The sequence below is a fragment of the Prinia subflava genome, chromosome 7 (assembly GCF_021018805.1).
Source record: "Prinia subflava isolate CZ2003 ecotype Zambia chromosome 7, Cam_Psub_1.2, whole genome shotgun sequence".
NCBI lineage: Eukaryota > Metazoa > Chordata > Aves > Passeriformes > Cisticolidae > Prinia > Prinia subflava.
In genome coordinates this window covers 12,109,547-12,126,128 of record NC_086253.1, presented here as the reverse complement: position 1 = coordinate 12,126,128, position 16,582 = coordinate 12,109,547, and the positions used below count along the sequence as shown (strand labels likewise).

General features: G+C 37.2%; 1 protein-coding gene across 4 annotated transcripts in view; it reads right to left on the bottom strand.

The window, feature by feature from the left end:
- Nucleotides 1-306: 306 nt before the first annotated feature.
- Nucleotides 307-16,582, bottom strand: part of EVC2 (EvC ciliary complex subunit 2) — a 64,167-nt gene continuing 47,891 nt past the window's right edge. Inside the window, exons 17-22 of one of the 4 annotated variants that reach the window (XM_063401602.1) lie at nucleotides 13,299-13,526; nucleotides 11,388-11,596; nucleotides 9,862-9,949; nucleotides 7,032-7,225; nucleotides 6,433-6,534; nucleotides 307-5,951 (exon numbers count right to left, since the gene is read on the bottom strand). In XM_063401602.1, coding sequence (XP_063257672.1) covers nucleotides 5,678-5,951; nucleotides 6,433-6,534; nucleotides 7,032-7,225; nucleotides 9,862-9,949; nucleotides 11,388-11,596; nucleotides 13,299-13,526 — 1,095 coding nt within the window. In that variant the 3' untranslated portion in view covers nucleotides 307-5,677. The remainder of the gene's footprint in view (nucleotides 5,952-6,432; nucleotides 6,535-7,031; nucleotides 7,226-9,861; nucleotides 9,950-11,387; nucleotides 11,597-13,298; nucleotides 13,527-16,582) is intronic. The other 3 variants (XM_063401601.1, XM_063401598.1, XM_063401600.1) reach the window with 3 other exon arrangements.

The following is a 16,582-nucleotide window of genomic DNA, read 5'->3' as shown; positions in this document are numbered from 1 at the left end:
CCAGATCTATTCATCCATCACTGGGATTCACACAGGCTTCTTGTTTAACCCTCTCACGACAGAAAACTAAAACTGAATGAAAGGTGTTGACAAAAAAATCCAGAGCTTTTCTTAGGTTTTGGATCCCAGTACCTGTGGCAAATTGTCACATCTCCATTCAAAAAGAGACCCTGGAGGGCAAGGTAGGAGCTGATCTGTAGGGAATCACTTCATCCTGGCTGTTTTCTGAGCAGAGATGACACAAAGTTTTGTGTCTGGGTTTGCAGACTGAAGATAAAACCCAATACTATAAGCAGCTTCTTAGCACTGACACAGCAGGGACTATGTTCAGAGATTGCAAAAGTAAACCTACATTTATATATTGTCTCGTAGACTTCATTAAAAAACCAACCCCAAAACCAAAAACAAACACCTCTCCAAGGATTACCTACTTCAACTGGGAACACACAGAATTTGTTCTCTGCAGCCACAGACTTCACTGGCTGCTGCACAGAGCCATTCTCCTCACACAAGGGAGAACCACATAATTCCAGCTCTTGTCTGAAACCCAGACACAGGACTGAAACCAGTCCATGGAAACCAAGACTCCATTTTCTCCACCACCTATGCAACTAGGAACATATTCTACAAAAATCACTACATCCCTTTAAAAAGACATTCGTGTTAAGAGCATGCTGGTTTGTTACATAAGATGGAAAGTTAGTAAAGGGAATTGTGAATCTAACACTTATATCAAATTGATTAGATGTGGTTTTTCCTCTTCTCTCCTATGAAAAGATAGTTGCATTATTGTAGAATTTGTTCACAGGCTTACATCTCTTTATAAAGCCACATAAGTCATATTGATAGATTCTGTAGCTTGTCTGGGTTTTATTAGATTTTTTTTTCTTTTAACATGGCATACTACATTTGTTTTCGAAAACTGTGTGCAGAAAAGCAATGTACAGTACCCCAGATTTGGCCAGCAGTCTTTCAGGTAGCGACAAAGCTACTCAGTGTTCATTAAACCATCATCTAACCCTACAACTAAAGAGAAAACAAATTAAAAAAAAAAAAAAAAAAAAAAAAAAAAAAAAAAAAAAAAAGTGGGGATTCATGTGGGTTTGAATCATTCCAATCTCTAACATATTCCTTCTCCAAGAAAAAAAGGGAGGCTTAGGAAAGGATAAAACAAGGACCAAAATGGTAATTTTAGAGTGATGAATTACTAGCAATCAACAGCAAATGAATAAAAATCTGTTGGCAGACACGACAAGATTTAATTACTAGCGATAGTCAAGCCATAAGCAGAACAACAATATATTGGAAAAATACAACAAACAATTACACATTTATCCCATCTGGTACAGACATTGCACATCTATCCACTCAAGGTATTTTATAATGGCCTTTCAGTCATACTCCTGAAAGAAATATTTTACTTCTTCTGAAACCCTGCATAGGGATATCTCTGCTCAGTTCAGTAACTATAAAACCATTCACATATTGTAATCAGCTGTCATTCTCAACTACACACTACCAAGGACTAAATTCTATCAGCAGAGATCAAATCTACCAAGTTCTGCCCTCAGATTGTGATGGCTATTTTGGCTTGGAATGATACCTGACACTTCCACATTTTAATTTATTTGCTTATTTGGTCATCTTTTTTCAAACAACAGTGGTTGAAAAATACACAGCCTCTTTTCTGAGGTAGCATCTTGGCATAACTGAAGAAGATGCTCCAAAGAAGTAGACAAAATTCTGTTCCCTGCAAATGTCTGTCTTCTGCTCTCCAGAGGAATCTCTGAACCTTGGAGAAAACAAAGTGCTTTTGCTCAGTGTGATTCTCAAGCTTCTGGATACAGCTGAGGTGAGAAAAGTAACAAGTGGTTTTAGATAACAAGACTGCTCAAACACAGAGGTGGACATTACCAGTTCTCATTAAATATATTAATGAGATTAAAATTAAGTTTAGGTCACAGTTTGTCTGCAACACAAAGGCAAACAGTGAGCCCACAAGTGTGCAGTCTAACTGACTTTCCCTGCCTTGCTCCCTGTGAATAATAAGAAAACAAGTAGGAAGACAGTACTAAAGACCTGAGCTGGTGGCCTTTGCCAGTCATTCCTACAAGAGATCCTGAGTGGAGAAACAGAAAGTGGAAAAGGCTAGATCCTACCTGGAGCACTCAGCTAGGAGGATAATGTCCATCACTTGTACAATATTGCAATTCATATGAACTCACACAGCTCTCAACAGCCTGTGACAATACAGCTTTATAACTCAGCAAGGAAAATAAGCTTTATGCTGGTACACCTAAAGCTGCATAAGCACAGCACGGGGCAACAGATGAGTGAATTTGGCATTTGATGCTTTGAAAATCCCCCTGTCAGTCTCTTGGGAAGCTGGAGCTGCTGATGAAAGGCAGTGTAATTATTGGCACTGGGTTGTACAAAGGTAAGAGCATAAAAACTCAACTTTCCCCAGAAGAAATGAAGGTGTTAAAACAGCAGCTGGGTAAATACCAGATAATGAAAGAAAGCAGCATGAGCTCCCCAGGTTCAAACAAGGCAGGCAAGTATTTTGCAGAACTGACCTTATTGAAGAGACATTATCACTTAAAAAATTGATCTGAATCCAAAATAGTTACAGTAAACAGTAGGTAAGATAAAACCTATTAAATATAACAATTATTTCTACCAAAGTGTCAATCCTTCCATTTTTACATTTTTCTGTAGTGAAGTACCAGGTCCATATAGGTATTCTCACTTTTGTTTACAACAGATTGACTTTGACAGTCTCTCCCAGAATATCCAGTTATTCACTCTTGGTATGAATTATTCTTCATTAAGCTCAGCATGTATTCTACTTCATAATAAATTAATACACAATACCGAAATTAAAGAAATTAAATATAAATTTATGATAGGAAATCTCAACCCACGGAAGCATTTTCACCTCAATCACTGCAGAACATTTTTAGTGCATCTTCCCTAAAATATTTTTCATCACTTGGGATCCTTTTTATTTAAAAACCACCAACCTTCAATATGTAATATTTTATTTAAAAGCTTGACACAGTGAGGAATATGTATGGCATGCTAATCCAGTATCCAGATATCCCAAGCCAAAAATACAGCAAGGTGAGCAGAAAGGTAGGTTATTGATAATGATGAGGAGCTTGAGGAAACTAAGCCTCCTGAAAATCTTGAACCCGGGGCACAAGGGCTGCTAGCTGCAAGCTAACATTCCTGAAGTACATGCTGAAAAATCCTAACAAAGCCACAGTTTATTAGCCTAGCATGGAGAACAATTTCTTCAATAAAATTTACCATTGCCAGTAAGCTGTTATTTACTGTATGGATTAAAGTCTCATTGTCCAAAGACAGTTACTTTTGCTTGTTCTTTATCTGTTTTGGTTTATTGTCGAATGGCTTCATGTTGAGGAAGGCAACAGTGTAAAGGAGATGGGAGTACACAGGGAACCGTCAAGGGCAACAGGAGAAGCAATGAACTTCCAGGGGAACACAATTGATTTGGACAATGTTTCAAGTACTGAAGAACTTGGCCTGTTATTACTTCTTGTATCAATGACTGTGAAGCCAGGCTTGTCCAGCACACACATTCTTTGGGAGAGCAGCTGCGAAATAAGGATGGTAATACCTATGACACACACACGAAACTGCACAATCAACAGCCGGCCCTCTGTCCTCTGCGTGACTCAAAGCTAAATATAAACCAACCCTTTACTGAAGTGGGTTATTTTCTAGTTAGTACTTCTTTCACAAGGCACAAGAGATGTTAAGACCTGGATGTTTCTTGGAACATGTACTGCATGATATGAGAGTGACTCATAGCAGGGCGTGACTTTCCCCGCTAGAATAGTTACAATCACTGAACCGCTTCAAATTTGTGATGAGGTGTGAGAGAGTTACAAATCAGCTTTCTATTGCTAAACATAGAGATTGTCTATTAAGGATAATAAATTGATATTGTAATTAATATTCAGATGTTGCATTTTATTTTTGTAACCTACTAGAGCTATTGGCCTCCATATCTTATCTGTGATGAGTTACTGTCATTTCCCTCTTACATCTTACCAGTGAAGAGTCTGGGCTTGCAAAGAAATCCTGGGAGGCACTGACATTCAAGAAGGTCGTTCAGCTTTCAAGGGCTCCTTGCAGCCATGAGCTGTCCAAATTTTCCAATTGCTTTCTTGCCTCTTTCTGAAACACCTGAGCCTCCTCCTATACAGCTCTGGCCCACCTCCAAGGCAGGACAGACCCTGCTCTCCACCCACCCATGCCTTGGGGATGGAATTCCAGACACGCTTAAAACAGCAACTCTGAACTCACTCCTCTTTCTGTCACAGCAAATACTTCCATGAAAAGATTGAAGCAAGCAACCAAATAATAATTAGGACTGTCAGTCTAATTACTGCATACATTTTCTAATGCTAGTAGTGGTAGGAAACACTAATTGTTGTTTACTGTGGGATGAATATTTCAACTTGTCAGAGAAGTGGGGGAAAATATGCCAACTGCAGATACATGTATATTGTAATATTTTAATTTTTAAATAACATGGCACTCTGTTAATAAAAAGGCAGAGATCTGTACATGAAAAAATACAAAATATATGATCACAGCGGCCTCAGAGCATAGCATTCAAATACAGTTACAACCCCCTCAAAATAGGCTTGAATAATATAAAATATTAACAAATACATGTGGTTATTTTAATTAGTTTTTTCCTGTTCCTCTTTTGAGGATTCATATTTACAGGATTCTTCGAGTAAACTAGACAAGTTTAAAAATTAACTCTTTTTGAAACATAAAATTATATTCTCATCAATTTAGAGAAATTCAGGAATAAGAACTTCAAAAATACCTAAAATTTTGAAAATTGGCAGCACTGCAATCAGAAGAGCTTCTGAAGGCATTACATACCCATTTACATTTTTCACTTTCTCCTGAGCAAATGTGACAACACTGCTTTACCATGAAGACGACTGCAACAGGTTGTAAATATTGAACAGTTTGGAACTGTAGCTACACTCACAGCTCAACTGAAGTAAGTTTAGAAATGCTGAAGTTACTCCAGGATGTAAGGCTAAGTACCCAGTATATGCCAGAGATCTGGAGTAGCAGCTGTCACAATAGTAACAGACTGCAGAAGTAACATGCAAAGCCTATTAGGAACACAATGTTAAACAGTAAATTACCTAGAAGAACATAAAATCAGAGAACAGTGGACATGTGGTTCATCCACTTCATCTCTTGATGCCATCTGCTATACTGCAGCTTACCACAAAAATATAAATACAAGAATAGCAAATCAGTGCCTACTATATACAATAAATAGCCTTTCTGTATAAACTATTAAAATACAGCTATGGTAAAATCAGTGCAAAAATGACCAAAATGTAGTGGTTGAACACAGAGTCCTGCCTGCCAGAATGTGCATCATAGAACACCCATATTTCACCAAGTGCAACAAAGCACTTGACAAGAATTAAAAAATATAAGATGCATGTCATTAACTGTGCCACTGTAAAATTAGATCTCTCCAATATCAGACAAATCAGATTAAAACAACACACATTATTTCAACCGTACACTTCATTCTTCTTCATCATTTTACTTAACTTTAAGTAACTTCCTCTTCCCTAACTGATACTTTACATAGAAGTTGCTCTTATGAGTCCATGTTTGCACAAGCAGCCTTTTTAGAATTAAGAAAGTTCTTTTTCTTTTTTCTTGGAAAATTATGCAAAGCCAGTATTGGATCACTTGGCTCACGGAACAAAAATATCTTCTCCCCTGTGTCGAACAGCTCTACAGCTTCAGCAGCTGCAGAGCTCAGAGGAACGGGTGGAGCAGGCTGTTCCACAGGAGGATGTGCAGGTGAGCGTCCCAGGTGAATGAATGCTGCTTTTTCCAAGAGAGCAAGTTGCTTCTTCTTTATCAAGCTACATTAATGAAAAAAATTGAGTTTAAAAGTGAAAACTGAGGCAAAAAAAATGCATAACTTCCTATGTTATACCTTGCCATAGAAGTGGTGACTTTGGAAGCTAAAGAAAACCATATTTCAACAGAGTGAATTGTAGTTTTAATCCCCAATAATTCACATACCATCTTCTGAGATACAAAATTGCAAAAGGAAAGGTAACCTTATAATAAATAAATACAGAGAAGATGAGAAATGTATGTGAAAAATGTGAGAGTTTTGTGGTTATGTACAGAAAAATCTTTTTAGGTATTTCCTATACTGCTTATTATGTGTATATATGTTGTAGGAAACACAAGCACTAAATAGAACAGTGTTAGAAAATGCTACTTATGACTAATTTTCTGATTTCAAACAGCTGTAGGAAGAATCTTGGGACATTAAATAAACTATAAACAAACAAACAAAAAACCCAGGTATGTTTGTTCTGGTTTTCTCCTTACCTGTCTTTTCTCTTGTTTAGGGAAGGGATCTTTTCTAAACTTCTGTTTACCAGATCTTGCCTTATTTTGTTCTCCAGTGTTTGCCACAACTCTTGGCTCTTCCTGAAGGAGTAGGAAAGAAAAATTCCCAACAGTAAATCCCCCCATATACACATTTTTCACAGACATCAGCAAGGCTGCAACTTCTACTGTTAGGAAGGAGGATCTCTTTTACATCTTTAAGAGCTACAGACATCTAAAAACCTGGTGTGTTGTGAACATTATAAAAAAAAAGTGGATCAAAAATATTTTAACGAACTCCAATTCAGGCAATGGAAAGAAAATGATCAGAACAGTGTTTATAAATCTCTGAAATAACTGTTTAATTAATAAACTTATAAACATTTCTAAACTTTTTATCAATCTATTTATTATAGTTAAAATATTTCACAAAATAAGGTAGCAGTTTTTAAGCATTTTTACCCAAAAAAAGTTCAAAAGGAAACTTATACACCTGTGATTTTTTCCTATAGCTGTCAATCTCATTGTCCAGCACATGCATATACACATTAAGCAACAATCTTGTCTGGCAGTGGTCTACCAGAAAACATCACACCTACCTTTTCTTACAGCTGCCAGAGTCATCTGCATTACTGTCACTTTCAACAACACCATCTGAATATTTACTGATGGACTCGAGGACAGAAAGAACCTCACTTTGTGAGCTGGAGGGCAGCAGCAAGTTCAGGACCCTGTGCAACACCCCCATTGGCACCCTCGTCAGTTTAGCTAAATAACCTGCCAGACGGAGCTCCTAGAGGATCAAAGGAGTAGAAGACAGCTCAATTTAGCATTGAAAATAAATGTTAGCCAATCTTAATTACTGTTACTAAATAAACAGTCATTATGGAAACAACAAAAAAATAAAAATACTGCAGATTATTTCAGTAGTGACAATTTTGGTATCAAGTGGTCACAATTTCATGTTCACTGTTCCTACCCACAGTGGCCCATGTATATAATGGCTGTCCGTTTCATTTGGGATTTTGGCAATGTAAATGTTAAACAATGATCTTGAACCTGGCATATTTGCTTAGGGCATGTACTTGATGCCCTTTGGTCTGAAAATCACAAGGCAATTATACTCTAACATGTAAGGCTTAACTAAGTGGTGGATTCTACTACTATAAAGAAATCCTTTTAAGATAGCAAGGAAGCAATATGGCATTCCTTGGTCTGTAAAATTATGGAGGGAAAAACAGCCTCGAAAAACTTTACATGCTGTCATGGTTTATCACTTCATTGTTCAGCTTCTCTTAAAATCAGATTCTGTCATAAGCTCAGAGAACAGCTTGCAATCCTTGCTAAGAGGTGAAGGAAAACATCTGCTTTTCTTTTGGTAGTATTTTTTTATTTCCAAATGTCCTGCCCATTTTTGCCCAAAGGTCAGGAGTAAAGCAATTCATATAATGTTCAAATACTGAGTTCAAATTTAGTTGTTCAATAGACACTCAGTCCCATTTCCTGCCCCCCTCCAAACACCAAAATTCCATTGCTATTTTCTACTCTGCTGTCATAAAGACAGTGTCCCCAGCATGTTTCTGCAGATCTCTCGTGTGTAGCAAATATTAAAAGTCGACAATATATTGGGAACTAGGTGGAAAGAAAAGGGGAAATGAAAGAAAAGTTAAATGTCTCAAAGAATGCCAGAAAAGAAAAGCTGTTGCTGTCTATTCAAGCCATACATGTAACTCAGGTAGCTGAAGTTAGATATGTCAAACACAATGACTCAGCTGAGTTCTCACAACTCTGCAGACCCTCCTGTAAGTGTTGATGGAGGAGATGCCTGCAAAGCCCATGTCACGTAAAACCAAACAAGGTCCCACCATACAGGAAGACAGCCAGGTTCTTTGTCCACAGCAAATGTTTGCTTCTTTTTCTGCATGACAACTTTTCAGTGGAGTGAATTCACCTAAGAGATCCCTGGATTAACTGAATCTTCTGTTTTTGAAAGAAACAACGTGTCACCACCAAGGTAGTCTTAAACCAAATTTAGACAGCCACACAAAATAAAATCAACCTCCTTTTCCCATAACTGTCCTTCAAGCAGAGAATTCTCTGTGAAAGGTAAGAAAACGAGCCACTTTCCAAAGTCTTCTGGCTTCTTCAGTGTTGTTATAGATTTTCCATTAAACCAGTGAGATGACACAGAATTAACAAAACAAAATCCTAAGACTGAGAGATTAGTAAATTGGTACAGTTCTTAAAATATTTTTAGCCTGACCAGACACCAAAGTTGAACACCAAAAAGAGGTTTGTTCAGGCCACTTAGTGAAAGAAATTATTTGATTCTTCTTTGGAGAGGAATGCAAATAAGAACTTAAATCTTAATACAGACCCCTAAATCTAATTTCTGTAGTACTGTGTTGCACTTCTGGTCTTTAAAAACTGCTCTTCCAGAAACTTACAAAATGCAACATTTAAGTGAGAATAAACATGACAGACTTCTGAGACTTATTCTGCTCATTTTGGCTTAATGTTCTCGGGACCTTTAAACCAGTTATTTATTATGTATATACATCATGACTTTAGTACTGCTTTCTTCTGTAGCAGTTTCTGCTGTTCCTAGTAGGATCTGGTGAACGTCTGTCACCCTGACCTCAGTGCTTGGTAAGGTGATAGACCAGATCCTCTGGAGTGACTCAGCACAAACAAAGACACAGGAAAAGCTGAGAGATCCTTAGACTAAAACGGTCCTCCTTTGACATGGTGGTCTCTGAAGCCCCCAATTCACAATACAGGGACTGTGACCACACTTGTCCCTGGGAGGCAAGATACTTGGATGATGAAAGCTGCTCCACCAGGGTTTTTTTGATGCTAGCTATATGGCTCAACCAAAATCAGCCTGCAGATAAAAACTGGGGTCAATCAAGAGATTCATTGTTAAGGGCTTTTTAGGATTGACAAGCAGCCAACACACAGCACACTATTTGAAGACAAGACACTGATTTTGAAAATAAGTATGAGCAATGACACGAGAAAACTTAACTATCAGTCCTGCTATAATTTAATCTTGAAACAATCAATGAAAATCATTCTTAATACTCATCAAAATCTAAATAAAACCCTTTTTTCATTACATGAAAATCCAACTGTAAATCTGTCTGTTAACCAGAAAATCAGGCACTTCAGCTCTCTGCAGAATGAAATGCAACAGGACAAACCCTGAAAGGATTTATAAATGAACAAACAGTATAACTTAGTAAAATTCTGAGCTGAACCTAGCTCAGAATTAACTGAACTGAATGACAGTATAGGCTGCAAACTAGTAGCAGCTACTAGCAGAGAGTAACTCTAAATACATCTGAAGGTTCCCAAAAAAGAAGAAAAGCTGATCTCCAGATACAGCTGTAATTTAAACTTGGAAGCTTTGTTCAATTTCATGCTTACCTGACTATAAATTGACAAAAATGCATTCGTTTCTATATTTTCCAGGAGATCTTCAAGCACCACGCAATTCCATTGCTCATCTCTCAAGCTGAAGTGAAAGACAGAGTTAACACTGAAATGCTCCCAGGTGCAATGACTGTATTATAGGAAACAAAATCTGAAGGTCACCCATTCGGGAAGCATATCTGTCTGTCAGCAAATCTGCTGTGAGCAGCCTAACTTCTAAAACATGTCAAATTCTCTTCCCTTCTTCTCTGAACCCTCAAGCAAACATCAGAGCAGAATCTAAGGGTGTGCTCTTGCACTCAATTCAAATCTGGAATCATTGCAAAGCAAAGTGATTCAACCTGTCCCCATCCTCTTCCCTCCACTTTAAATTTCCTCACCACACTTTAAGACAAGTCATGGATCTCTTTGTAGCTCAAATATGATATTAAACAGTTAACTTCCTCATTGCTGGTGATAACTTTTCTTTTGTAGACCAAAACATGATGACATCGTGTACAAATCCTGCAATGTACAAAAGTTCCATACTTGTTTCTTCCAGTAAGTTTTCAAGTAAAGCCTAGTTGCAGTTTCTTTGAAGGGCTTCCCTGATAGGTTACTGGTTTGTGGATACTCGTGCAGAGATTTATTTCATCTTCTACTGACTATTTCTGAAACAGGAAAGTTGTTCATCTAAACTGAGTAGAGCTCCAGCCTTTTTAGAAATAAAACAGACTTACCATTATCACAGCTGTTTTTAATATATCAGTGGTTTTAAGGAAAACACTCTTTCTAATGGAAAGCACACTGAGGATGTTACATGAAGCTTGAAATGTGCTAGGCTTTTAATACTGTGCAATACACACGTAAATGTCATTTCTACCTCCTGTAACCCCAATAAAAGTAATACAACAGGCTGCAATTTTGCAAATTATCACCCATTTTTGTTAGTCAGCCTTTACGACATGACAGATATTTCTATACACCTCCCAAGAGGCATTTTATTTGTTACTGATATCTTTAATTAAAAATTGACCAGGGAAAACAGAAATTGAAGAGGAGTTTATACATCTCATCAAAAATAATTGTGTGCCAGGGAATTCAGTCTACAGTACAACAGTGCAGATAGAAATTCAATTTAAATTGTCTCAGCTATTTCCTCTGACCCCAGCAGATCAGGTTGCTCTGAAGTCCCTCCCTATCTTCTTGGGAGAAAAAGTAATAGGAAAAAAATTCTTTTCCTCCTTAATGCTAAGGAGTATCATTATTTTTCCACTATTCCTGTCAAAAAAAATGGTGACTGCCACACAACACACAGCACAATTTATATGCTACTAAGTTATTATTATTTCATGTTTCTTATTTCAATATTTCCAACTCTCATTTATGGTCTGGGCCACAGCACAAGAGGGCAGAGGTCAAACACAGATGTGTGGTCCCTCCCCAACACAGCACAACACTCCTCCTGCTGTTTCTCCAGATTATCTCATGGACCATATAAACCGCAGTAACATAGTAAAACCTGACACCAAAGAACTTACCTTTGCTGGTACAGGTTGATAAATTGTCTACATTTATTCATGGCCTGTCTTAACAGAATTGTCATGTGTCTTTCTGCATTCATGTCCTCAGCTTCATCTGAGAGACCCAAACCATCCAGAATCCACCTCTGCCTACTCATTAGATGCTGCTGTGCTGACTCCTTATGCAACATCTCATACTCCAGCTTCCTGTCAAGTTCTTCAACCTCCTAGAGATTGAAAATGCATGATGATAAGAAGTTATAATTTAACTTGAAAGAACAAATTTCATTTGGAGTAAAGAAAAAAGATGATGGTATCAGATTTTCTGATATTACTTTATTCATTTCTTATTCTACCCAGCCACATGCAGTCATTACACTTTTCAATTCATTGCACAGCTTCAGTAAACATGACTGGCACGTTATGAATATCAGAACAATGAGGAAAGCTATGACTCAATTTTCATTGTGTTAAAAGTCAATGCTCTCTGAAACCTTCCACTATAGAGGACATCCAGCAAATATGCTGCCAGCATGGCTGAGATCAAAACTAGGGACCATCACCATTCAAATTCATTTGTAAGCTGCAAAAATCCACTGAAACAGCTTGAGAAACTCAGACTAACTAGTTTCACTTATACCAAATTAACAGTTAACATCAAAGGGATTTAAGTTTAAAGGCAGTAATTCATAATTAGTCTGATAAAGTTAGGGTTAAAATAAAATGCACTGGAAATCAAAAGGTTAAAGTCCAAAGTCTTCAGGGGGTTGGATCCCCCATGCTAAAGATCTCACTTTTGTCAAAAAGTCAAACTTGACACCAGAAGGAAGGCTTCATATTTCCATTTCCAATGTCTCTGTTGGCTCACTCAACCTTCACATTGCTTACTATCTCGAAACCCCACTTCTTAACCTGTACCTTGGAGAAAATGCTGAATTTTAATCTATTCCTCTGCCTCATCAGCTGTATTTAACCCAGTGTTAGCTATTCTAGATTTCACTTCTGCCCTTTCTTCAATCCTTTTTCTTCTTTTGTTCAAGGACAGCAAAGGTAAAAGCAACTTCTCTGAAAATCCCCCTCACACTTCTGGCATAGAAGGCAAAAATACTCCTACATACAACTTTCACTATTTCCTACAGATCTAACACAAATTCAAGCAAACTGGAGGCACATAAGCATTCTAACTGCCACTCTATAAGAAACTCTGCAGAGATGACCACATTAAAATTTAACAAGCAGTAGCTGTCTAATGATGCCCTCTAGCAAAGAGGTTTTTCTCAAAAACCCATTTTGTTTGCTCTACTCCAGTGCTCTCTGCAAGCCTCACTTGGATGGCTGCAAATAGCAGATGCAGAAAAAGAAAGTCCTTGTGAAAAGGGAGCACTGAAGTATAAAAAAACGGATTATAAAATTGGCACATATCAAGTATGTAATAAATATGGGGAAGGGAAGAGGTTTTTCCAGATTTTCTACTATTTAAACTGCAGCAGTGTGCCAGGTCGGAGGCTGTATAGATAACCTCTAAAAACTGGACAGTTGAAGCATATCATGTGGTTATGGACTTTGCATATAGACAGCATCATAACATGTGCAATTCTGTAAGACAGACACAACAATTTACTCTCCCAATCATGAGTCCAAATCACTTCTCAACTGTCTTTCTTTCAATCAGTAAAGTATTAAGTAGCCACCAAGATACTAACCTTTCTGACTGCATGCTACCATAACAAAAATAAAAAATAATAATACACAATCTTCCTTGGCTGTCCTTCTCTTTATGCCTTTTACTGAATGCATGAAAGTGCACACACTCACAGAAATTAAAGTCTGGGCCATGAGAAGCTACAAACCAGCAGCTAAATCAAAGATACTCTAACAGGTGCTGTTTCCTAACAGGATTTTTTTTCTTTTATCAACTACATTACTTACAGGATTATGTGCTTCTAAAATCTGAATACATTCCAGTTTTGACAGGGTTTTTGATGTGTTCAGCTGTTCAAAGAGCAAAGCTTGCACATTTATGATAGCAGTATACAGCTCCAGTATTTTGGATTTTTTAACAGTCTTTTGAAAGGCTAAAGAAGCAATATACTCTCCAAGTTTGTTTTCCAGACTGCGCAGGTGACACTCTTTTTCAAGCTGCAACTCATCCTTAATCTAAAAAAAAATCCAAAACAAAACACAAGAGATAGAAAGATTAACAGAAACTCTTACATGCACGCTTATGATTTTAGTACTCTGTAATTAACAAGCAGGATTATGACAGCAAAGAAATCAATGCTGTTATCTTATAATGTAATACAGTGTTTCAAGAAGTGCTTTTAACCTTCAATTTCAAGCTTTTACTGTAATAAAAAAAAAAATTACAGTACAGCCAAATGCTGTAAAGGGATCAGCTTTTCTTCTAGGGTAGTCAAAACTTTAATATTAAATGCTAACCCAAAACAGAGGGTCTATATAATTTTTATTATAATAAAATTAAAAGCTAGAAATACAAATAAATCTATGGTTGCCTATGGTTATACGGAAAGATAAAATATGCCCTTTTGCTTAGAAAAAACATGAAACTTGTAGAAAGACTGTATTTAGTTTCAAATTGGCAAGTGTCTGTTCATGCTGACTGATGACATTCAGCCTACTATTCTTAGGGCAAATAACAATCCTCTTAAACAAAGTTAAACTGTAAATCAAAAATCTATTGGCAATGGATTTCAAATAAGATTAAAACTGGATTGGATCAACATCAAACAGCATAAAATCAAAGGGATTTAACTCAGTAACTTTTTTGCTGCCACACATTTGATGGAACATCCACAGGAACAATTCAAGGGTGAAAGGCAAGTGCAGCATGTGCAGGCACACGGTCCAGCACAGTGTGACTGATGAGCTCCCCGTGCTGTACCACTGACACTGACAGCCAAGGACACAGCATTGTGACTATTTTTCTGTGGGACAATGTGTATAGCAGCCAGCTGCAAGTATCTTCTTTAGATGCTTCCATCTGAGCTTGTCCCTCTAAGCTTCCTTCACACTCAAAGAAAAGGAAAGGATACTTCTCAGTAGGTTTCATAATGTAAAATGTGGGTTTCCACTGACATGTAAGGTGGATGTCTAGGTTAGACACCAATGACTACACTGCATATCTAACATTTGGGCAGCTGACTCTTCAAAAGACAGTAAAAAATCACCAGTTTGGTTTTATTCTGTCTCCCTGTACTATTCATGTGGGCCCAAAGAGTTGGATTGTAAGAGAGAGAAGATAGAGAATGCACATGAAGCCCTGAGATCTCCATATCTATTACTTGGTGTTGATATAACCTGCTGCCCCACATGCCCATCCACACTCTCTTGGATAGCAGAGACCAAGGCTTTTCCTCACTACATCTCTAAATTCTCTCTTCATCCTGACAAATCTAATCTGATAGGTTTCACAGCACACCAAAAAAACCCCAAACCAACTACAACCATTTTCAGAAATCAGCATTTTCAGAAATTTCCAGTACTACTTATTTTAACAGCAGTAACTACTGCCTGTGACAGAATGGAAGAACCACAGTCATCAAAGGAGGAATGTCAAAACCTTTAGAGTTTTAGTCAAGTTTACCACCACCGTGGCCTCCGAGAGCAGATACTCACATTTGCATTCTTCTGAAAAGCATTTATCCCATAAAGTTTGGCCTTTTGCTTGAAGTACATGCAGAGATGAGCTTGACTACTTAATTGGGATATCTACATGGCTAGTACCTTAACACAGCAGGCACCTCTTTGTACAGGTAGTCAATCTCTCCCAAATTACCAGCCTAAAATAATGAAGACTTACAGTGATTGCCCTGTTGGTGTGAAGTACACCAGAAAGGTCAGCTGTAGTCCTCAGACACTGTATGACTTCCCATTGGCAAAAAAACCTTACTCTGGCTGTCAGAATATCTTTGCATAAATCAAAATTATACGTACTAAAGACATTAAAAGCCTTATCAGCTTCCTATTCATGTTAGTCACAACTATGTATCTGTATATATTGAGTCTATTTATGATTAATTTTAAACAAGCATTTAAGGATACTTCCACCATGGTTTTAGACACCTAAGATGATAAATATATAATATGATGCCCACAAATTTTCTCTGATAAGAGTCCTGCTAAGCGTGGTTGTGTATCTTACAAATTCTACTATCCAGTACAGAGAGTGTCCTGGTTGCTGGTGCTGGTTTGGGATACCAGCTTCATAAAGTCACCCCAGGACAGAGAGGTAAACGTAAAATGTGACTTGGAACCAAATAAATTTGTGATAGTCTCTTGCTCATGTGATATTCTCCATATTTCTCCTGGAGAAGAAAAGGGTCAGAGGACATCTTCCTAAAGCCTTTCAATACTTCAGGGGGAAAAATGAGAATAAACCATTTATCAGGGCCTGCTGCAATTGTTTTACCTATAAGAGGGTAGATTTAGCCTAAATATAAGGAAGAAATATTTTAGAACAGTTAGGAGTATTTAACTTTTCAAACCTATTTATTAATGCATATTTTAAATTAATATTAAATTAATATCAAATATTTTAAAATAGGAAGAAATATTTCAGAGTATTTTACAATAAGGGTGGTGAAACATTTTCAACATTATACAGTAAATGAACTCTTAAACAAACAAAATGCTGCATCACTCAACTGGTATTACTATTTACACCTAGCCACATGAGTTTCTTTCTGACTCTTGGCAGCTCTGAAACCAGCCATACAATTAGAACAACAGCAGCTATGCCAGATGGTACAGATAAAAGTGGAACAATGAGGTTTAGTGAAGGTAACCTTCCAATTTTAAAACAAGATTCTAATAAATAGTACAGTATTTACTGCCTTACATTTACCAAACAAGTATTCTGTACTTTTTTTGCCTCTAAAGCTTAGCCCATCATCTGATGTACATTCAAGGAATAGTACCAAAACCACCTAAATTTTGAAGATCAGAGCATTAGGTATAGAAGCCAAAATTTAAATGCTCCATTAAAGGATGAGAGCACTCTCAGACCACAGTTATTAAACTAGTGAAGGGTGCTAGAAAACACCAAGCAACTGCTCTCAAGACTGGGTGCTAGACTAGATAAACATTTGCCTTTATAATTTGCAACCAAATCAAACAATGTGTCTCTCTCACATAAAAGTGAAATTATTTCTGAATTAATATGTTGACCCAGTATTTTTCATTTTTTAGGATAC